Below are 23,833 nucleotides of genomic sequence, written 5' to 3' on the forward strand. Positions count from 1 at the left end.
ATTTGAATTTAATAACACCATCCTTAAAAGGATCACTCTATTTCCTAGGATCAACACATTCACTACAAGTGTATATGCAAAGGCTGTTTGTACAACTTTAATTAAAACAGCACCATGACATTTTCCTGTAGTACTCAGAAACTTGACTGACAGCTGTTCTGAGCAGTGTATGTAAAGTGAGTGCAGTGTGTAACAACTGCTGTTTCTTTAACTGCCAGAGCTCTGCACTGTGGCAAAGACCAAGATGTGAGACAAAAGAAATTAACATATTTAAAACAATGTTGTTTCAGCTTCACTTCTACAAACTGAAAAGGCAGTTGGATTTTTTTAAAGCAATATTTAACTTTTCTAAGTTTGCTTGTAATGACTAAGAAACAATATTTTGTGTTATTCACTTATGTTTCACAGGGAACACGACAGATTTTTAGCCTCATTTCCTATTTTTTTTATTTGAAGTGTTATTCCATAGTTCTACAATTGTTTTCTTTCTCTAGGAAAATATTCCTATCATACTACTTCCCTCTCCTAATTCCTTCGGTGCAGTTCTTGCTCTTTTCTACTGGGACAGCTAAGGTAACAATATGATTTGTCAACTCATCTCTCTACAAAATAGCTTGCATTAATCATTCCAGCATAGGTATTCCGTTTAAAAAACACAGCTAAAGTCATCCTTCCAAGTTATGTAAAAAATATGCAGTCACTGTTGCTTCTTCCCCCAGTTTCTCTGAGGTTTTCAGTCCTACAACATTAATCTCCAGAATGACACAGACTGACATAAAATGCATTCAGGCAAATAACTATAAATAATATTTCCCATTTAAAGTAAATGATAACTACAAATTTTGCCATCTAGTTCTGGAAGGGCACCGAAGATGCACAGCTTTCTTGCAGAACAGAGTCTCTGAGTAAGATCAAAGAGGATACTGTTAATATTTAACTTTCCAGTAGGTTAACAGCATCTTGACTGAACAGTGATTCTATCTTTAAAAAAAGACCCAAGCTACAACCCACCACCCCCCTAACAACTTCAAAGAAAATTAAATCCTGAAAAATCAAATAGCTTTCAAGGTGGGTTAACAAAGACCTTACCAACTTTGTAAGGCTTTAGACTAAACAGATTTAAATGCGGCCCTTCCTGAAAATCCACCTGTCCAGATCAGCAAACATCGTAAAATTACAAGGAAACAAGTCAGTTATGAAAAGGTGAAACATCTAAAACAAAGCAGCAGGCAGTTCTCAGATGATATTTAACCAACCTCTCTCCAAGAGGAAATGAGGCAGGTGAAGTGACAAACAAACCTATAGCTGTTATCATGTCCATGAGCCTGACAAGGCCAAGTTACTCAGTTTTCACAGGCACCCCTGTAGTTAAAATTCTAGAGAACTTATTTATTTACTTCCTCTCAGATGCCCAGTTTTGACCTTCCATGACTGAAAAAAAACCTTAAAGGTATAAAGCCCAATTAGGACAATTCTGTCTGTGTCAGACAACATGAAAAAACTGCCCTAAGGTCTGGTCTGCCCAATCCTGTACTGTGTATTTCTCCTTACTGTGTGCTTGAGCATTAATGCATCAATGGACTTGGTTTGGGGAACCCAGCACTCTAGTTCTTACCAACCTCTCACATGGATCTGGAAACAGTTACACAGCTTCATGGAAAATCCCAGCTTAGTTACTGGGCGTTTAAATGGATAGAGTAGGGAAAGGCTTAACTCTGTTACCCTACAAGGCTTTAAGACAACTGCTACAAATCAGTTATGTTTCTATTTTTGTTGCTCCTCCCAAGCTGCTGGATGTCTGTGCCACTTTTATGGGAAACATCATATTTGCATTATGTGAAGATCAACTACTCTATTCCTATACACAGCACTGGGAGAAAAAAAAAACAAATAAGAAAACAAAACCAAGACTCACCCAGTTTAGGACTCAACTTCAAAAGCTACACTGAATTAGCTATAGAGATAGAACAGAAATCCCATCTGTTAAGCCTCAAGTACTTGCAAAAGTACTTGGGCAGAAAGTGTTCTCTGCTGCAGCCTCCCCAGCAGCTGAAGGTACTCACTCCCCTATTAGCCTTGTGCCACACCAGCAGATAAATTTCTGCCTTCCTCCCTCTGCCGTAAGCAAACCTCAACGTTTGCTCCTGAGCCGTCGGCAGCCTGCAGCCCCGTTCTTGTTTATACATTAAAGCACTTTACAGCCCCACGTAATGCAAATATATGCCTGGCTCAGCCACCTCTGCCACAGAGTGCTAAAGGCAGGGAGGGGATGTGGGACAGCACAGTTACAACTGGGAACTACTTCTGGTGTCTCTGCTAAACCTCCTCACAAGCACAAGCCTACCAACTCACTCCACCGTAGCTTAAACCCCTAGGAAGGCATTTAGGTGTCAAGAGTGCTTTACAAGCTCTGCGGGCAGTGTATGGACTTTGAAAGCTGTAGTTAAGCAGAAGGACAGCAAACAGGGGAAAGGAATACATAGGCACTTTTCTCTCAAAGTTTCAACTGCTGAAATTTTCATTCCCAATGTTTCAATTACACAGGGCAGAAGCATAAGGAGCTCCAATGCTCCAACAAATAAATAATTATATTAAATGGCATTCTTCATAGTTTTGATGTTGTTGGCATATTTCTTCTCTCCAAAGCTAGCAAATGCTTAATTGCAGTGCATTTGTAATGCCTTAGTTACCAGGCTTTAAACAATTAACTGCTTTTAACACTAATTTTACAGCTTCCCCATATCTGTGAACTGCAGATATTTTCAAGGGAATCTGAAGCAGGAGTGACAAATAGAAATGCTTTAAGAATAAAAAAAGTAATTAATACATATACACCAATTTGCAAGTCAGAATTAACAGGATTCATATGAGTGTCATTTCTGAACCTTTATCCTCAGCAAGCATGCTGTTACACTGAAGAAAAAGTGAGAAAAATATAAACAAAAATCATGAGAAAAAAAGGAGAAGAAAATCTGAAGGCAGCTAAATGGCAAACACCTACACTCCAACATTACAAGATCACATCTGTCTTGGAGTTTTGCAAATAGTGCACAGCACAAAGCTCCCTGAAGCACCTCAAGTGTAGTGAAATACAAAGAGCCTCGGGCAGCAGATGCAGCCGCACCTGCCCTGGGAGAGATGACCCAGCAGCTTCCAAGCAGGCAGCTCTCCATCCACACTCCTGCATTTGGCAGAGCAGATCAAATGGAAAGGGGCCGTATCACTCCAAAACAAGCCTTACCCAGTAAAGAAAAACGAAGAACTGTAATGGTGGTACAAACAGGTTCAGGTAAAGTGGCAAATATTCTTAGTCTTTTGCTATGCATGGAGCTGGGTGCTCTCTATTTGTCAGTCATGTTGCTTCTTGACAGAGCACTAGCATACTGTTCATTTCTCCCAGTAATTAACATGAATGTGTTAACTTTCCAAACATACAATCAACCAACAAAGGCATACGGCAAAATTTCATCAATTTATGAACAAATTAAACTACTCAGTACTTCCATGAAGCAGGAGTTTATGGAAGCCCAAACCAAAGAACAAATACTTTAAAACTAATTCTAGCCAACAAAACAAAAACAAAACACCGAAGAAATACAGTATTTCATGAGCTGCTTTTATGTATTTAATTCCTGTTTTCAAGTTTAAAGATATTTTAAAATTCAAAACACCCTTCCTTCAGCCAGTCATCTTCTCAAAGAAGTCACTGAGACAAGGCTCATGCTAATGCATCTTAAAAGCTTCCAAAAGACAGAAAAGTGTTGGGGGTCAGTGACTATTACAACCTTGCAACAGTATTCTAATGATTAAGTATCTGAAACCACATTGCCATATGGGTCTTATCAACGAGCAGTGAAAGTCTCACAAATAATCAGGGTCCAACACAGATGCTTGTCACTACAGACAGACCTCTGGTGTTAATGAGCTAAAGAATTAGTCCATTATTTATGTATGCACATTTTTATTAGCAACAGAAAAAAACATCCCTAGAGGAGATAAAAGATTTATTAGATCATGTATAAACTAAACCTCTGCATTTGAAACATGCAAATTTTTTATTTTCAATTATTTTATTTTCAATTATTCAAAATTTATTTTCAAAAAATTTTTATTTTCCATTGAAAAGTGGAAAACTGTTCATTGGAACTTTCAAATTGTAATCTTTCTGTAACTCAAATCTGAACTGCTGGTGTCAGTCGCATGGCACCTTCATCCTCAACTGCTGATTTAATCCTGCTGGTAACCACCATATTGACACCTTTCAAGGGAGCAACAGTTTAGATTTTTTTTAGCCCAGTGATCAATTTTGGTGTTTTAAAGGAGAGCAGTTTTTCCCTCACAGGAAAAAGGCTCCTCAAAAAAGAGGCTGCTGTTGGTTCTCTCACTGCAGTCCAGTTTGAGACCAACCCATTGTTATGGGGAAGGGGGGTTCCTCTTGGTTAAACAAATTGGACACTCTCAGCAAGGACACACACACATCAGGACCCCCATAAAGGAATATACAACAACACAGGTGAAGAGTACAGTCTCCTCTTCACAGCACTGAGCCATGACATTGGTTCAGCTGCCATCTGAAACCTTATCATAAACATACATAAGCCTCAGAAAAACTTAAGTACTTAAAGTCTAGAAGCTGCATGAAAACCCCTGCAAATACAGAGGTAACCCATTAAATGAACAAAAATACTAAAAATTTGTAAGCTCTGTTCACCATAGCTCAGAGTAAAACAAAAATTACCTCCTCATGAACTCCGTAAGAGTAACTTAAGTATGAAAGCCCTTCTAGATCTACCTTTAAGTTGTGCTACACCCACCTTACCTTTAAAGAACTACATTACAATTACTTGGTCACTTCCTAGTTTGAGGTAAATGTAAGTGGGAAAGGGGACTAAACTAAAAATCCCAACCCACAAACATCATAGAAAAAACCTGTATTAATTTTAAATTCCTGTATGCTTATTCCCAAGATGAAACACTGAGACAACTACAGTAAAAGCATATTAGGCATATAGCCAAGTACACAATATAATTTTTTTAAAAATCAGATCTCAAAAAACAAGGCCAAAAATCATATTTGAGATGTCCTGTAGAACTCAGTCATATAATCTTTTTTTTTTTTTTTTTTTAACAATATAACTATAGTCAATTGAACAATATGAACAAGTCAGAGATGCACACCCTTTGCACTCAGGCTTATTTTTAAGACTTGCCAGACAATTTCAGTTCATTATTGATTTCACTGCAGGCAAATGTCTTACTTAAAAAACATTTACCCAGTCGTCACTGTATCTGCTTATAAGCAGTAATAAGAAAACTTATCATCACTGCACTTAAAATAAAACTCTGGAGAGATGCTTACATTTCCATTTGTCTAAAATATTAACGAGTTCATTTTCCACAAATCAATATATTTAAAACAAAGGATATTCAGAAGATGACTGCTACTTTAGGTAATGGTAAGAGATCCAAAGCTGAGCTGACCAAAAAGGCACTCTCAGTGAGCTGGTTCCCCTTGCCAATAATCTCAGAAATACTGCCCAAAAAATCAGAACATTTTCTGCTGGCTTTATGAAATGAATCAACTCAGGGAAAAGCCACACCAGCACCCAACAGGAGACAGGGAAGGGCTGCACAGCTGCAAGTGAGATTGCCCTTTTCACTGGCAGCAGGCTGCTAGTTCAGCCTGATCCGCTTGTAAAACCACACTCAAAAATCTGTGGAAAATCCCCTTCCCCTACCTTCTGCTGCAAAGAGCTTCAAATGCAGGTTTCAGAGGCCCTTAGGGAAGGTTCCTTACTACTTCTCATGGAAAATACACACAGAACAGTTTCCTGAGGCATTACTCAAGGAAAATAATGCTATCTGCTGTGATAAGAAAACTGGAGAGAGGGTTAGAGATTTTTATGTAAACAGCACCCTGGATCCCACAGTATTAGGCAGCAGTCTCTGAAGGTGTGGGGAAGCCATGGGATTTCATTGGCTAATAAACCCTCCAGCCTTCTCTAACTGAAACTCAAGACACAGGCATAAAAACTGACTTTTCTTGAAGATAGATGCTATCTGTCTTGAAGATAGATAGCCTCCTGCTCATCCTATGCTGTTCAGAGAAGCAACAAGGACCTGCATGTGCCCTGCAGAGTTGCTGATATTACAGGGAACACAATGCTCGTAGGCAGTTTTTGTCTATCCAGCCCCTGCCCTTAACCCTGAGGCAACTACAGCTCTACTACATTTTTCTTTTCTCTTTTTTTTTTTTTTACCACAAAAGAACACAATTCTGTTGGCTTATTTCAGCTTCCCTAGCTGAGGCACCTGAGGTTTTCCACACACAGAAACATGTGGACACTGTGAGCAATGAGAATACTCACATCAACAATAAACCTAACCTCTCTTGTGCACTTATTGCAGATTTAGCTTACCAGTTGGCCATGAGACTGTTCCACAGCATTAGTTACCATGCCTCACAGGGAAGCAGAGACTTGCAACAGAAGGGCCACTGCACACACCATAGGTACAGCTGCCACTTGCCATCTGCACACAGCAGTCATGATGCTCTTCTTTATATGAAATATGAAATAGCTTACAGATGTGAGAACAGCAGCTGCTAAATGCTACAGAAAATTTAAAAGGTACCTGTCTGTTCTCTTAGTAACATCAGTTAATTACTGTGATGCATACAGTCATATGCAAATACTTCGAAGAATGAGATGTAAGTTTTTTCTAGAGTTCTGACTACCCTAGAAATTTAAAAAGACAGTTATGAAAGATCTCTAAAATACACTCAAAACCACTCTGACAGAAGCTATAAATTGTAAAAGATATGTTGAAGCACACATTTCTAAGGCTTTGCTTTCAACTATGAAAAAAAATATCCTGATTAACATTTTGAGAGGCAATACTAATAAATGTTTTAATCCTAAAGAAAGTCCCACATAAACTGAAATAGACACAGAATATTTAGGTGAAATATTTGCAAACCCAGATAAGTAATATTATAAAAATAATAATTCTATGCTTTGATTGTCAGGTATAGACTTTTTGTTTGTTTGTTAGGATGGTGAAAGACCTTCTAAAAAACACTTTTATACTTTAAAACAGTTGTCAGACTATTAACTAAATTTTCATTGATACAAAAACACCATCCAAACAGCAACAATTAGGAATAGAAAGGAAAAAAAAATGAAAAAAACCAACCCAAAAACCGACACACAAACCCACACACTTTTAAAATCAAACAAATATAAAGGACAAACCACCTTAAGCTTTAAGAACTTACTGAGTTTCTAAACAGCTTCATTATGTTAAATTCGATGGTGCATTAACACCACATCTGCTCACAATAAGCAAGGAACTGTTTACAATTTTTTTTTCCCGAATCATTCTATTGTTTTATTACCTGTTTTGTCCACACCTGCCTTCTGCAGCATACCCAACTGGTAAACACAGTAGTTCTTTTGCTCTATCGCAGAGCAGAGCAGTTCATTCCATTACCAGGATACAAAAATAGAAATAAGCAGATAATTTAAAGAGGATTCAGCTAGTATCTGCTATTGTAAAAGCATGATCCCAGAACAGACTGTAAGTCTACATTTCGCACAAGATGACATCACACTATTGAGTGATACGAGTCAGGCACCACTGATTTCCACAAAATCACCCAAATAATCAACACTCGGCAAATATTTCATGAGCAAGAAAGGAGCATTCATCTTCTACAGTATGACTGGTATATTCTATGTTTATAATCCTTTAACTTTAAAAGTTAAATGAGGACACAAACCTGGCTAAAAGCACAGCCCCTTTCAGACATTGTGAGCTTCTGATCCGAGTTTGAGCATGTAGGCACTAACAGTCTTAACAGACCCTATTCTGTAAGAGGTCCTTAATAGCAAATACCACTTCAACATAAACTTATTCTGATTTCATACCTACAGGAACAACGGTTTAACAAAACAGAACTGTCCCTGCTTTCCCCAGCTGCCATTACTCAATCTGACACTAAAAGAAGTGGTTTATATTACAATCAGAAATGCTATGGAAAGTGTTTCCAAGGAAACCCCTTTCTCTCACCACCACCAACTTAATTCCACAGTTAAGGCTGTAAGTTCACCGCCCAGTAAAACGGATGTCACCACCTCCCATCTCTGCAGTTACGAGACGTAAGGGAAAAAATGTCAAGGCCACATTAATGCCTGAAAATAGTCACCACATAGCAAAGGGTAAAAACTGAGCACTGATAGCCATCAGGATCCAAGCCCATGAAGGCTCAAGACCTTACTATTTTAGCTGAAAGCAAAACCAAGAAAAAAAAAAAAAAAAAAGCTGTATTTTCCATTGCCACCAAGCTGAACTATCTGAAAAAGGAACATTAGCTCATTCTACTTCTTTTTATTATCAAAAAACACTAATAGTTAGACACTAACAGGCAGTAAAAAAAAATTCATAGAAGCAAGCTTGCCCATGTACTTAAGTTAAAAAAATCTCTATACTAACTCCATATTTTTACTTGCCTTTACTTTAATTAATATGTTTATTTTAAAAACCTGAAATCTTTAAAACACTACAAAAAACAAAGAGAAACATTTTTTTACATTAAAAAACTCTTAAAAGGAAAGCTTTCAAAACTTAGGGGATTTAAAAATAGGGAGAGAAAAGATGAAAAAACTTGAACCATGCACTGCAGTCAGAGCTCTGTGCATTTCTGCCTAGACACATCTGCCTAGAAAACTCTTAGTGCCTAATCATAGGTACAATTTTAAAAAAACTTTCCCAAAAAGGGAAAAAAAGAAGTCACACAGGCATGCAAAGACAAGGAGCACATTGGAAGCCCCATTAAACTGTTTTCAAATGGGTCACCAACACTCAGTACTTGTGTCAGTGATAAAATAGTTCTAAAACTAAAGACACCATTATCATAGTGACTGTGATAGGGCCTTCTATAATCAAATTTATCAATTTAGTAAAAAATGTCATGATCAGAAGGAAAAGCTCAGTAACCAGTTTTTACCAGGTTGATGACACTGATACATACTGTAGCGAGGATGTAAAACATGTGTCTCTTCATCTTCATCTATTGTCTGTCCCAGTGAAAACAGTCTGACACGTCTCATCTTCAGTAGCCTTGAGGAGCTTTCATATGCAGCACTCCCAGCATCTGGAACTGCATCTCCAGAAGTGACAGTGGGAACAATTTTTTTCAGGAATTCCATTTTTACATGCCCTCTGTATTCTCTGCACTTCACTAAACTCAGCAGGTTAGCTCCACACTACAGAAAGGAGCTCCCACACCAACTTCCTTGAGCACAGAGGTAGGACTTCTCCTGGTGATGTCACATTGATCCTGGGTGGTGCCAACACCAGGACGTCAGCTCCCAGCTGCTCCCAGGCAGATTTTAAAGCCGTCTAACTGTACAGACTGATAAGGAAACCAAACAACAACAAACCTATACATTAACCTACCCACGCTAAAGTCTGCGCTTGTAGAAGACTTTAGACTATATTTAGCACTGCAGCAAATTTAAGCACTAATAAAGCACATGGTGCATTTTCACATTTCTACCAGCCAGAGTTCAATAGCTCTTAATTTTCATTAAGGGCACAGAGGGCATTCATCTGCAGTTGGAAGATAACACTTATCATACGGAAAAGTCTATACACAGGCTTTAAACAAAAAGTCTAACAGCACCAAACTTAAACCCTCTGCATTTTTACATGGCTTTAACTATTAGCTATGGATATACTAACATTTATAAAATACAAAGTTTGTTTTGCTGAGACTCTTATGGTGTATTTACCACTTAACCCACCTTCCAGAAAACAACAAGTACAGAATTAATCTGCTTCGTTTTGACCAAATGTCCACTTTATCCCTCGGGCTACTTCTCCACATGTGCCCAGTTTAGTGGAGTTTTTTGGTTTTACTTGGGAGATGTTTAAACGTTGTTCTATATTTAGTTTAAAGAAGCCATTATGAAAGATGCTTTGCCTTCAGAGCAGAAAGCTCAGGGGACAGAGAGACACATTAACACAGAAGAGCGTTCATCAATGCCTTCTACATTTGGGATCACGTAAGATCATATTTTATTTACTAAATTTGAACTAAAGATGCACAGATACACTACCAGGTAATATCCCCAGCTCATATGCCACCAAAAATTGTAGGTATCACTCAGAAAAAATACACTAATACTCAATTTCTGAGCAGCAGCCTGTATGCTTTCAATATTTTGATGAAAGCACCTCAGTATACAAGAGATGTATTTCTAAACACACTTAACTAACCTAAGTATGAAGTACACCACACTACTGTAAACTCCTTAAAAGAGAAAGTACTTAATCTGAAATTCCCTACTGTGTTTAGCTCTTCCGGAAAACACACACCAAAAAAATAAAACAAAAAAATACCACCACACATACCACCACCAAAAACAAAACAAAACAAAAAGCAACAGGCAGAGTAGCCAAACTTCTTTGGCTGTCAGTTGTAAGAGGTTCAGTGCTAACAAGGGTCTGCTCACCTCTATCTGTTCTTTACTCATTACTCATCAGTCCTTTACCATCCTTTACCAACCAACTCTGTCACACTTTGTAATGTACTGAATCTAGTTAAGAATGCCATAACTTGAAAAATTTAGTGAAAGTTCATTACAATTGCTACCCGAGATATTTTTCAAGTTTATATGTACAGAAAAAAACATGTGGTACCTGTCTTGTATTCAACTCTTCATTAAAATCCCCAAATACTCAAGTTAGTCTCTATTTCTGTTGTAAATGAATACAAAATTCTGACCTTATCATAACACACATTGTTGGAATAGTATTTCCTGTAGTGAAAGAATTGAGATCAAACAAAAAAATGTTTGTATAAAGATGACATTCACATTATTTTTTCCACCAATACAAAAAACTTCTACAGACTGTATTTTCAGAAGAGTACTTTGTGTTTTCAGAATAATGTGATATAATCACGAATTATCTTTGTGGTAAGAGATCATGAGCCATTACAAACTCAAGCAATCATTTATTCATAGTAGCATTACTTCCTATAGAATTTCTTTTTTTGCCCTTGAAATCTTGCCACAAAACTACTTTGCAATTTCTAACATTTGGGAACAAAAGATAAATTCAGACTCTTCTGTGAAACTCAGAATGCTTCCAATCATCCACCAGCCAACTGCAGCTGCAAAGAAGGGGATACTCAGATATTTTGAGGTGTACCCAACACCCCCTGCAAGGTTCAAACTAGATATGAATGTGCTCTTGACCTCACTATGATGATTTTATTGTGTGTGTGGACAAAGGGTGGAGATGACAGATGTAGTTCAAGTACCTACTGCATTAATTCAGTTAAATGTGACTTCCTATACAACACACAGCATACATGAATTGTCCGTGAATAAAAAATTATTTGCTATTATATTTTTAACAAGAAGACAAACTTGCAAGTAATGGGATTTACAAACCAAACAATCAAGGAATAAAAACCACCCACCATAACCATGATTACATTTCAAGATTAAACCCCATAAACTAGTTGCTAGAGCCTGTATAAAACAGATGATTCATTTTTCCTTCAGAATGACTATTCTTTGACTCTCACAAAAATTACATCAAGAAGAATTTTCTACAGAAGATGCTGGGGCTGTGCATATATATATATATATATGTTTATATATTTTTTTTATATTAACATATACTTATATGGCTACATGGTGGTTAACTCCAGGACATTCAATGAAACCATCATTTTATAAATAACAAAGCTAAGATAGAAAGCTTATGTTTCTGCCTATGTCACTTCACTCACTTCCTCTCCCTCACTTGGTCTTACCAAGTCCTTAAAAAACTACTATGTACAACTGTGGGTTTTATACAAGTTGAGGAAGCTTTACAGATAATCTGTCAGGGGAAAACATACAAGAAGCCTTGCAATTGTTAAAATCAAATTAATCTTTAAACAGAAGAAACCAACACAGGCTACAGAAGGCTTACTGGATAAATGTTAACACTTTCTTATTCTGCAACCAAAAAAAATAAAAAGAAGGAAAAAAACCAACAACAACAAAACCCCACAAAAAGAACACAGAGAATGAGAGACTTGAGCTTATATAGAATTATTGTTTGTATTACAGTAAGTCTTTTGTTGCCTTTTTGTGTGTATTCCACTCCTGTTAGACTCAAAAGACAATTCCAACTTTGCACTAAAGTGCTTGCTGAGGTCCTTCAGGCTTCCCCTGCCATAATTCCACAGCTAGGGAACTGACAGACAGAACAGAACGTGCGCTCTACATCCCTCACTAATGGGAATCCACATCAGCGGGAAACATAGAACAGATCATGAAATACGCAGAGGTACCAGACAGAAACCCATTGAGTTAACGTAAGTGGTAACAGAGGCCCTTCCCAGAGCACTGTCTGCTTGGGCTGGACCTCAGGACACACACAGCACAGCTGCTGGGGAGGGGTGCAGGGGAAGAGCAGCTCCGGAGGAATTCTGTGGCAGGAGGTGACCCCGCTGAGGCAGGAACATCCTAACAATGAGATGGGCTGAAAAAACACAACACGATCGGTGGAAGAAAGATCCATCTGGGAGATAAATACTTGCAAGTCCCTCGAGTTCACAATTTTAAAATTAAAAACAACAGTGAAAGACAAGTATGGGGCTGACACCCCAGAGGGAAGCGTGACTTCAGGGGACAGCCTCGATGTTCCACAGCCCACCACAGACGTGCGTCATTTGATGGCCCTCCTCACGACAAAACTTCCATTTTGTAATACGGAATCCTTTAAAAACTATTCCGCCCTGCTAGAGCCAACCCACCCCGCTCGCAGAGGACGCAGAACTTCCTTTACACTGCCCATGGGATCCGGGTCCCGGGGGTTCGGATCGGTACCGCCCGGGTAACGCCGCCTCCAACCCCACCGCCGCGGGGAGGGCTTTGCCTGCAGCGCCTCCTGCCGGCCCAGCGCCGCCCTGCTCAGAACCCCGCTCTGCCGCTGCCTCACCCGCACCCGGACCGGACCGGGCCACACCGGGCCAAATGGCAAGGCGGACCACAAAAGCGGGCTGGTTTTAATCGGGACCGGGTTGTCGATGCCGCACGGACGCCGCTGCCACACAGAGGAGGGATCCTGCGTGCTCCTCCAACACTAGTCAGCAGCTGAGGGCATCTTTGTGGCACGGCGGTACCGGCTTTCCAGAACTGTTCCCCGCACGCCCAACCGGGCTGGTTGGCAGCAGGAGACATTCCTGTGCCACGAAGGTAGAAGCGGCACTGCCGTGGTGTGGCACACAGAACCCTTCCTTCCCCCCAGCAACAAAACCACACCGGTGAAACGAACCCCAGAAAAGCAGTGAGCAGAACTATCCCTCCCCCCGGCCCGGGACACCGGTGCCAGGGCTCTGCCGAAACAGTCTGAACAGCAGAGACCCAGCGGTTCGGAAAGGATGAGAGATTTGCCTTTGGGCAGAGTGTCCCAGGCTCAGTGTGAAGTGGTCTCTACATTAGGATGCAGCTCTTCAAGAGATGTTGGCACTTCCTGAGCACAAAGGTTTCAACTTCGTATCCTTGAGCCCATAAAGTGTACACCAAACAAGCATCATTACTGTTCTACCCAACTTCCTAATTTAAATCTTACATCACTGTTTCAAGTGGAAGTGAATCTGCTAAAGAAATAGAGCAACTACAATAGCATCCAAGTATTTAGGGGGGGGGGGGGGGAAAAGACAGGAAGTTTTTCCTTCTCAAGTCTCAGAATAGAAGCCAAATTCGTAAGAATTTGTCTTATCTCAATGAAAACAATCTACTCTTCCCCCAAAAGATCAGAGATACATAACTGAAAGTAGAATACAGTTAAATTTGAACCCACAGTCTAGCCTGTAAGTGTAAATTAACACATGTGAATGAAATTCATGAGAGGTTCCAGAGACTCGTCTACTTGTTAGCCAATTAGCAAGACACTACCATAATTTCACACAAAATACAGGTAAGAAAGGCAAACTTCATTTCTTTTCAGTATATGCTGCACTTATTTAAATGACAAGCCTTTTTGCTTTAGAACTAGTTCACATATATATCTTTTTTTTTTTCCCTTTAAATACAGTAACCGAACAGAAAATGTGACCACAAAAATGAATGCATAGGGAGAAAACAGGGTACCTGTCCTGTTGTAGAGTCATCTCACCTTTGTGCAGTTTGGACTACCTGTACTAACCTGACATATTTGAAGGAATTAACAAGGGGTTATCCCTGCATATAATTTAAAGTGATACTTCAGCAGCTAGTTCCCAAGCTACTTAGCAGTAATGGTTACCTTGGTCCACTTCTATTCATGTAATTTCACAGCAAAAGACCTCAGGGGACCAGTATAAGCAAAAACAAAGTCACATACATGTCTGCAATAAACTAAACTATACTAAGAGCTTTAAACTTGCTGGAACTATTATTTTGGATAAAAAAATACTTCAGGTAAGTTAATCTTTCTGCAGTTTGGCTTCATTGTCATTTTTATTAATGTACACATGCAAATAGCTTCAGTTGTCCCCATGCTTTTCTGTAACAAAGTCTAGCTTCGTTTCCTGACACATGAAAGGTACAGTAGCAAAGAACTGCAAGCTTTAGGTAAAGTTTCACTTTCCTTCCAGTCACTTGCACTGTATTTTCTATCTCTGTATGGGAGGTTGGGTTTTTTGAGCAATTTGTGGTGCTTTTTCTTTGGAAGGTTGGGGATTTCTGGAGTGCCTTTTTTATTATTATTTGTTTAGGGGGTTTTGTTCTTGGTTTTGGTTGTGTGTTGGTTGTTTTTTGTTTTGTTGGTTTTTTTTTTTTTTCAAGAGCTTGGCTTTAATTATTTAGCAACAGAAGAAGAGAAATGCAAGTAGAAATGAAATAGTAGCAAAACATATCAAAGCAGAAGCTGAACATTAAACACAGCTGTTAAGGTCACTGACTGAACACAATTTTTATCCAATTTAATAAAAAGCCCCCAAATCTTTACCATTTATGTATTAGATAATAACTCTTATCTTGAAGCCTCATGCAGGAATACAATGCTTTCCTGAACTCATTAGGAATTCCTGAGAAGATCGAGGTATAGTCTTATCCTACAGCTCCTACAGCCCTTGGCCAGGATAAGGATCTGGGCTTCCTGTCACTAACCTCTTGCTTCTCAAGTACTGATGTACAACACAAGATCTCCCAAACTTACAAAATTTCTTCCATATTTTCCTCAAAGAAGCACTTGCATTTCTAAGCAAATTACAGATTAGGATGTACTCTGAATCATACCCATTTCTATGCAAGTAGGGAACATCAAGAGAAGACATCATTACTCAATCCTGTAGAAACAGAAGTGGCCAGATCTTCTCTCATAAAAGGATCAAAGCAAATTATGACAAGCCTGATTTTGGTATTTCTATGCAAAGGACATTAAAGAACATTTAAGAGACACAGATTCTGTGGAGCAACTACCAGTAAGTCAGACTAACAATGGCAATACTGCTATGAAATTGGATCTCTAAGGAACTGAGGGCTGAAAACCTTTACTGAAAGCTTTTTAAGTGCTTAACAGAAATACAAGGAACAAAGGTGCCAATCATTAATGTAGGTTAGGGTAGATTCACAAATCCATTCAATACAGACTGACATGCTCAAGCCTGTACTAATTTAGGCATGCATCCTCTGTGCTCTGTCATACAGACCATACTGACAAAACTCTGAAACCCTGTAGAGTATGTCAGTGAAATATTTGTAACACAATATTTATGTCAAATGAGGAGCAACATATTTTTAAATCCCATATAATATATAGTCCTCCCATATAAAATTTTGAAGTGGTCTTCCTCAGGTTAACAGCATTCACAGAGACAGTGAAACACGATTAAGAAAGTTAGCAAAGCAGACCATAAAGAGAGAAGGCCCATTTTCTTGCACAACATTGGTACTCCCTCCTCAACTCTGCTGTACATCTTAGCCAGAATCCTTACATCCTTTGAATCAGGGACTTTTAGTCATCATTGGTTTCATTACTGAAATGTCTGCATCAGAAGTGAGTCTTGCTGCACTTCATAAGCCATTTCTCAGCCAGAGATACTGTGGAGCAGCTAAGGAGAGCACAGGTGAGAACTTCACAATCAGTGGTGCACTGTAGGAGCAAAGTGCCCTGTGCCAAGTGAGGCAGAACATGTTAAGCCGTGCTGGGCAGAAGCACAAAGGAGGGGAACACACAGAATGTTTCCACAGAAAGCTCCCCAACTATGTAGGGTTATCAGAAGGAGCTGCACCACTTGTGCTTTACCCCCAAACTCCTGAAAACCACCTATCATTGTATCCCTGTCTTTGAAGTACTTGTTTTATGCATAGACATCCTTTGTTTGCATTCTCTGCTAGCCAAGGGATAGGTGTTTTCTGGTTCCTTAAAGACTTGTAGTTACCATTCCATTATCTATCACAGATTTAAACTGTACAGACTCTTCACTGTAACTTGCACAATTCTTGATGAAGTAACTTATTGGTTAAGAAGTTGCTCTTTCTTTGAAGCTAAGAAACCATGTCCAATTAACCTACACCCAACACAGCAGGTTTTTAATACTGAAGACTGGTAGTAGATTCAAAAGCTAAGGACCCAATGCCAAGAAATTTTTTTTTTTTTTTAAATAATCTATTACCTGATTGCTTTTTAAAGATCTACCATTAAACATAGAAACTACTGAGAAGTATTCAGAAAACTAGCTCAGCACTGAACAGCCTTGTTTCCAATAAGGAGAAAGTACACAATTCCACCCTGAACACTTGATGATTGTCACTGGAGCATGTTTTCTATGTAAACACATAGAAATGTAGGGTGAAGTAAAACTAGACTTGTCCCAAGTATGATAAACACCAACCAGAAAACAATTTAAGAGAAAAAAATTTGTACTAACATCCTCAAATCCTCAGCCTCCATTTTTTTGCTTTAAGATTTATCTGAGGTTCCTACCCTAATGCACTTGGTGTGTTTGTCTTCCTTGAGCAACAGAAAGATAGGAATGCTCAAGATAAACTTAGGCAGCAACAAGTTTATTGAAAGAACAAAAATAATTTTGATATAAAAATATATCAGAAGACAGTGAAGCAAGTCAGTATATCCTATAACTAGAAATGAAAGCCAGTGACAGAGGCAAACAGGAATATGATACACTGGAGAGGATCCAATGGTGGAACTTATGATCCATTCAAATTTTATTGTATACTTCTGCTAAGAGTACATTGGAAAATGCTATAAGGAAAAACAAAAGCTACACTAAAAATATTTTAGAATACATAAAATTATAATTAGTTAGTGATAGAACAAGCAATGTTCTATAATATATTCTAATATAATCTATAAAGTAATGTTATAGACTAATAAAATATGGAATGTCTTGAATATGAAAGTCCACATAGCAAATACCATAGAAGCAAGTGCATATCAATATTTTTGTCCTGTCATACCAATCGACCCTCTGTTCTCAGAGGCCAAAACAAAGTACAGTCTATCAGTTTTATTACTTGACTACAGGGAAGCGGTACATCACATTACTCTTGAAGAACAGTTTAGATGTTGAATTACTTTTATATCCATATACACTTCAGCTCAGAAGCACTTTACACACAATAACTGCCATGTCCTTGATATCAATATATAATCTTACTACTGATAAAATCGTTAGATGAAGAGCAGTACAAAGCATCTTCATGAGAAACTGTGACTACCATTACTAATCAGCTGCATTACCCAGCTTCATCCACAAGAGGACAGAGCTCAGGGACCTGCCTGCACATTATAAAGGAGGATTAGCACCCAAGAAGTCTGATTTGCACTGAGCACATTAATTTGTTAAAAGAAAATTTGAATTATTGAACATAAAGAAATTATATGAGAGAACTAGTTCAAGTACAATTTGATGATTACTAAATGCACAAGAAGCACATCTGACTTAAGAAGTCCCTGAGCTGCAGATCACTGGGAGTTCACTCTTAAACACATGGTTTCGATTCAGGCAGCCCTGCAAAGTGCAGGGAATTGGACTCAATGATCCTTATAGGCCCTTTCCAACTTGAGATATTCTATGATTCTACATCTTACTTCCCCTGTTCTTAACCTCTTCCGTAGACATTCACTTCTGGACATGATTGAGTTAAGCTTTCTTATTTGATTTAACACAGTACCAACATCCTTCTATTCAGATATCTGAGGTAGTAGCTCCAAGTGTATTACCAGTACACTAGAAGTAACAAAGACCTAAGCAAAAAGGGAAAAAAAATAGCTGATAGTGAATTGTGAAATTGTGAAAAAGGTCTTACCACTTAGAAGCCATTTTTAACCACCGACAAGAGCTGTTAGCATATCACACTTAATATGGATCCATCAAGACATTTTCAGCCCAAGTCCAACATGTGCTTAGAGATGTGAGAGCAGACCAAGGTGTAAACAGCTACGAGTCCACTGGTACACAGCCAAATATCAGAGAAAGGTCTCCAAACACAGTACAGACCACTGAAGAATAAAGCACTGAAAAGAAATTGAGAAAAATCACAGTCAAACCTGAGACAGTGGAGATGTCAACACCTTCCAAAAGCTTTGGAATTCTGATTTTTTCCATTGAAAAATTAAACTATAAAAAGTGTTATATGTGTCTTCAGAATTGCTGTTCTGCTTAGAAACTAGCAATTCTTAATGTTTTTTTCCCCTAAGAAAAAAATTTAAAGTGACACCAAAATAAAATCTGGCTTCCCACACTCAGCATATTTTACATAAACCCATTCTTTCTGTAGTTTTAGTTGTACTTTAATGATTAACAATTTATTAATCATATATACAGATGCTCTCAAATACAAGTCATTCTGAATCACTTTTTTCCAAGTAGTCCATTTGTGTCTCTTGTGATTTTTGCTGGGTGTTTTATTTTGGTTTCTTTTTCCTGCGTGGTTAGGCAGAAGGATGTGGTCAAAAATAGAAACAAACAATATTTCAGTTGTGTCTATCTAACAAAGACTTCACAAATTTAAGATTCCCTCACAAAAGAAATTTATATGCAAGGTACATACTTGTCACAACTTGCCTAAGCAGGAGAGTGTGTTTCTGATCTACACTGCCAAACTACTGCACTTTAGTATTTTTAATTTTACCCTGAAGGCAGAACAACTTTTTACTGCTTTTAACAACTCAAGTCCCAACGTGCAGCTACAATCCACCGCTCCTGATCATCTGCTTTGCATGGCAAATATTTTTTTTTTAAAGTCACAGCCTGAAAAATCGCAGGTGCATAAAAAGACCAGTACACTTAACATGACTTTCTCACTGCTTTGATGCAACATAAATGTACTAGTTTCCTTTAGGGATGGGTGAAACTTTCAATCATCATCAATTCTTTTATGTACAGTTTGTTCTACTTCTTAATTAGTGTTTCCAAAAATACAAAAGAGACCCACATAGTAAGTGCAATCTAAAGGTAAAAACCACATCCTGAAGATTTTCAGACACAGTTTTAAAGTGGGTCTCAGAAACAATCAGAAAAACGAGATAAGTTTTTGCAAATAGAAAGCAAGCTGATGTTCATATGAAAACTGAGAACATTCTACGCAATTCCTTGAAAAAGCAAGTCAAGCTTTTTAAAGGGCTCAGAAGTGTTTAAAGGCAGATAAACTAACTCTGAATTTTGCCTTCTATATTGCAACTCTCTATTAAATGTCAGTTGACTTCTGTGGTTTGTGCATTTGGCAGTACAGGGCATCAATTCAGCATCACTTCGTCCTCTTTAGACAATCAGGGCAAGCAAACACTTTTTCTACAAAGCAGAAATGTCTGGCCATGAATAAACTACACTGTTCATTGCATCCACAGTAAACACATCCAAACCAAGTCTGTGCTTCTCAGTGCTCTGAGTTCTTCACCACACCACATTTAATCCCCCTTGCACCCCAACATGTGAATGGCCCAGCTGCTTAGTGGAGGAATAAACTTAAGATGAAAACTAAGTTGACTGTTCAAGCTTCAGGACAAGTTACTGATCTCAGTTCAGCCAGAAGAGTGTTTGCAGAGTCTGGAGGATGAGAGGCACAAGAAAACTCATTTGAGGGATTCAAGTTTTTTAGTGGTACATGCTGAGCAACAACAAAGTTCAAAATGCAGCTGCTCCCCAGAATATAAAGGACAACAAGAGCTGTATTTGAATACAGAAATCAAACTGATCAGATTAAGTCTGACTACTAGGGAAAAAAAAAAAAAGGTATCAATAAAGGTAGCAGTGAGGACAAAAGTCTCCAATAGATGTGCATGAAGCTTCCAGTAATTACAGCATGCTGCTGGAAGGAAGTTCATTGGGCTTAATTTCCTAACTGCAACTTACAACTCGAAGTTAAAATGTAACTATACCAGATCTGAAATCAAAGGCACCACACATGAGGAGGTTCAGTGTTTGGGGTTCACACCATGAAAAACTTATGAAAAGCTAAGAAGCTTTTCATAGAAGAACATGACAAAACTATGTAATAATGTTCAAAGTACAAGAGGTCAGCCATTATAAGATTTAAACACAATTCAAAGGGCACTACTGCTACCCCAAAGTTTTCACACATAAAAAAATTTCAGACCTCCTCTAACATCCTAAATTAGAAAACACGGCTAAAAATGCAGCCAACCTCAAACCTATCCAAATAAAAGCACATGAAACTTTTATTAGGTGAACTTTTTTGGGAGGGTGTTCAAATAAAAATTTTTAATCTCAATTATTTTCAACTTGCCATATTGTATCCATAGAGTAGCTGCCATAATGTTGGCTATCATGCAAGACTGAACTCAACCTTACCTTTTAAGGAGCAATTAGATGCTCCAATAAAGAACACTTTTTGCCATTGCTAACTGGAAGAGATGTGGTAGAGAGGATCACTTCCAAAAACTTCAAGGAAGTGGATTAAAACTAATATTGCAGGAACACAAAGCATCAGCACCTGCATTTAAGAATGTACAAAACAAATTGGAGACAGTAATTATAAAAAGGCTCTAAAGACTTAATGGGATCTGTGAAGTTACATCAACCACAGGGTGGATCATACCAGGATGATAGTTCAGAAGAAATGCTAGTAGTTTTAACAAGCTGCTATAAGTAGAGTTTTCCATGCTATAAGCCTTATGAAGGCTTCAATACCTTAGGTAGGTGTTTGCTTTTACAGAGGTACAATAAAGGCTAAGATCAACCATATTAGGTTTCAATACATTTTCTAAAATTACAACAAAAAAATTGCTAATAAACCATCTTTGGGACAAATATTTACAGAATGGCATCATGGTCAGTCAAACACGTGGCTGACCTGTACCTCCAGTGCTTCATAGAGCTTGGGTAAGTCACTTGCTGTCACAAGCACTCCTAACATAACACACTATCCTTTGAGCTCTGGTCCTGTCACTGTCCCCTTCATCCCCTCTTCCAAGTGATTACAGATGCATTAAGAGAAGAAGAAATGTATGACTTGCACCCACCATATATGTGAGGAAATGAAAAAATAAAAAAAACCAAAAAAACCCAACAAAAAACCAAACCAACAACAAAAAAACACAACACAACCACACAACATAACTATAACCCTGGTTTACTATTCAACATATTGACCACGTATGACTTCCCTCCTACAAACCAGTTCAGCAATTTTTCCACTAGAGCACTGGGAGATGTTACCAGTGAAAAGTTTTCAGGGGCTGCCCAATACCCCCATTCTCCGAACCTTATGCTCAGCAATGGTGCAATGGTCTGCATAGCCAGACTGTACCCAGCTTATTGCTTGCCTTCCTCCCAAATAAGTGGTACTAGAGGCTGTACCACAAATGACAAAAAGAGAGAGAGAGAGAGAGAGAGAGGAATAGCCAATATTAAAATCTTTACTGAAGAGTGGCACATATGGTTTTAATTAAAAAAAATTAATAACAATTTGGCTCTTCTGCTCCTTGTAGAAGTTATATTCATAATTTACCAAATATATAGCAACAGTATTAACACCACAAACTAAAACCAGTTACATGATTAAATGAGTGTTATTAAATGGTGTCAAGAACAAGCTGGTCATTTCACAATTCCACCATCCATCTCCTTGCTGAAACACAGCCTTTTTTCCACTCCATGATCCACACAACCAGTGAGGCTGGGTGGCTGTCCACCAAGTAACTTTTGGGAAGCACAGAAGTCTAAAAGGGGAGAAGTAAAGGTCCTCAATGAAAATAGCAAATATTCTGTGGACTTGAGACAGGGAGATAACTTCAATCATTAAACACACAGATATTGCAATGGGAAGACGCATAGATCACAGGCAGGAAACTAAGGCAGGTAGCTTCTATATAACTGATGCAGAAATGAGATAACACTCATGAGACAGATCAAGATCACCTAAGGGGAATCATGGAAAAAGAAGAAAAGGATTCATGTCTGTCACACCAAAACTTTGGAATATAGCCAAACATCTGCACCTGAGAACTAATTTGTTATTCTGGTCCAACACTTTTTCATTAAAATTATAAATAGGTCTCCATTTACAAACTGATAAATTTCAATTTAAAAGACTCCCATACAATCCACATTTGTAGTTGAGAAGGATTCACAAGATAAACTTCAGAGAAGGGTTTGGGGACAAACAGGTAATAACTTGACCACGAGAGTTTAAATTTTAAAATGTATATTGGCATTCTCCTTTCCTTAATTAGCAGGAAAAGGGATTAAAAGAAAGTACATGAATCACAAATCCTGTTTATTGGGCCAGTGCCACAAAGTTTTCTTGTCTTTAGATTTTTACTAACTTTTTTATCTTTTGGAATCTCATTTCAGGATATTAGAAATATGCCAGAACTCAAAACTGTTTTCACTAGAGCACAGTAGATATTTCCATCTTGTCATAAGACCTTACAAGTCTCTCAGATTAGCCCTGTATTAAAAACTGCCTTTACTAATGCCTCTGTTCAACCCACCACCACCTTCAGAAACCAGAATGATACTAGACTTGCTCAGTTACTCCTTCCCTTGGTGTTAATCCTGTCTCTCACCTTTAACCTTGATATTTTCTCATTCCTGATTAACAGGACTGTTGCCTCAGCTCCTTATTTTGGAGCCCCATAAAGTGATCTCAGTTATTTTTTAAGTCTACAGGCTGTAAGAGGGAACTAGCTATGTGAAAGTATTTCTGTGCTGCTTTTCAAAAAAGGAAAATAAAGGGATATCTCCAATCTGCAAGTGATCTGCAAAGGAACAAGAAATTATAGCTCTTCTCTGTCAGCATTAGAGGCTGTAAGAAATCCATCCACCTCAAGTGGATGTTGCTTCCACCAGGAAAACAGCTAAGACCAAGTCTGTGGTAGCACAAAATGTTAAATATAACACACAAGTATTTCAAAGGGAAGTAATGAGTAAGACTCCAGCTTAGTTAATCTTATGTAACCCAGACATTTATCATCACTTGTTCCTCTTATTTCACATGCACTAGGGAGGAGAAATGGCAGAGCACAGGCAACATCAAAAAACACCTTCCTCACATGAACTGTTCCCTGCATCAATAAAACAAAACAATGCATTTAGAGCATTTACAGTGGCTCCTACAAAAGGTTTTTCAGCCACTGATCTAAACATCATCATTCACCATATTTACATTGCCAAACTTCAGCAACAAGAAAAGCAAGAACTTCCATGAGTGCAGTGTAGGGCAAGAAGCCTCAAATTCTGACCTCTGCACCATGGCCATAATAGCAAGAATGGGGAAAACGCAAGAAATGCCATACAGCTCTAGAAACTAAACTCATTTTTTCCCTTTTTACAAAACTAATTGCAAGCACAGAC

At 38.3% G+C, this 23,833-nt stretch overlaps 1 protein-coding gene across 2 annotated transcripts in view; it reads right to left on the minus strand.

Moving 5' to 3' along the window:
- The window catches only part of FRYL (FRY like transcription coactivator), a 130,076-nt gene extending 120,791 nt beyond the window's left edge, over window positions 1-9,285 (minus strand). For both annotated transcript variants that reach the window (XM_030450190.1, XM_030450189.1), the window contains exon 1: window positions 9,032-9,285. In XM_030450190.1, the coding sequence (XP_030306050.1) occupies window positions 9,032-9,209 (178 nt within the window). In that variant the 5' untranslated portion in view covers window positions 9,210-9,285. The remainder of the gene's footprint in view (window positions 1-9,031) is intronic.
- Window positions 9,286-23,833: the final 14,548 nt, after the last annotated feature.

This window comes from Calypte anna, chromosome 4A (assembly GCF_003957555.1).
Source record: "Calypte anna isolate BGI_N300 chromosome 4A, bCalAnn1_v1.p, whole genome shotgun sequence".
Classification (NCBI taxonomy): domain Eukaryota; kingdom Metazoa; phylum Chordata; class Aves; order Apodiformes; family Trochilidae; genus Calypte; species Calypte anna.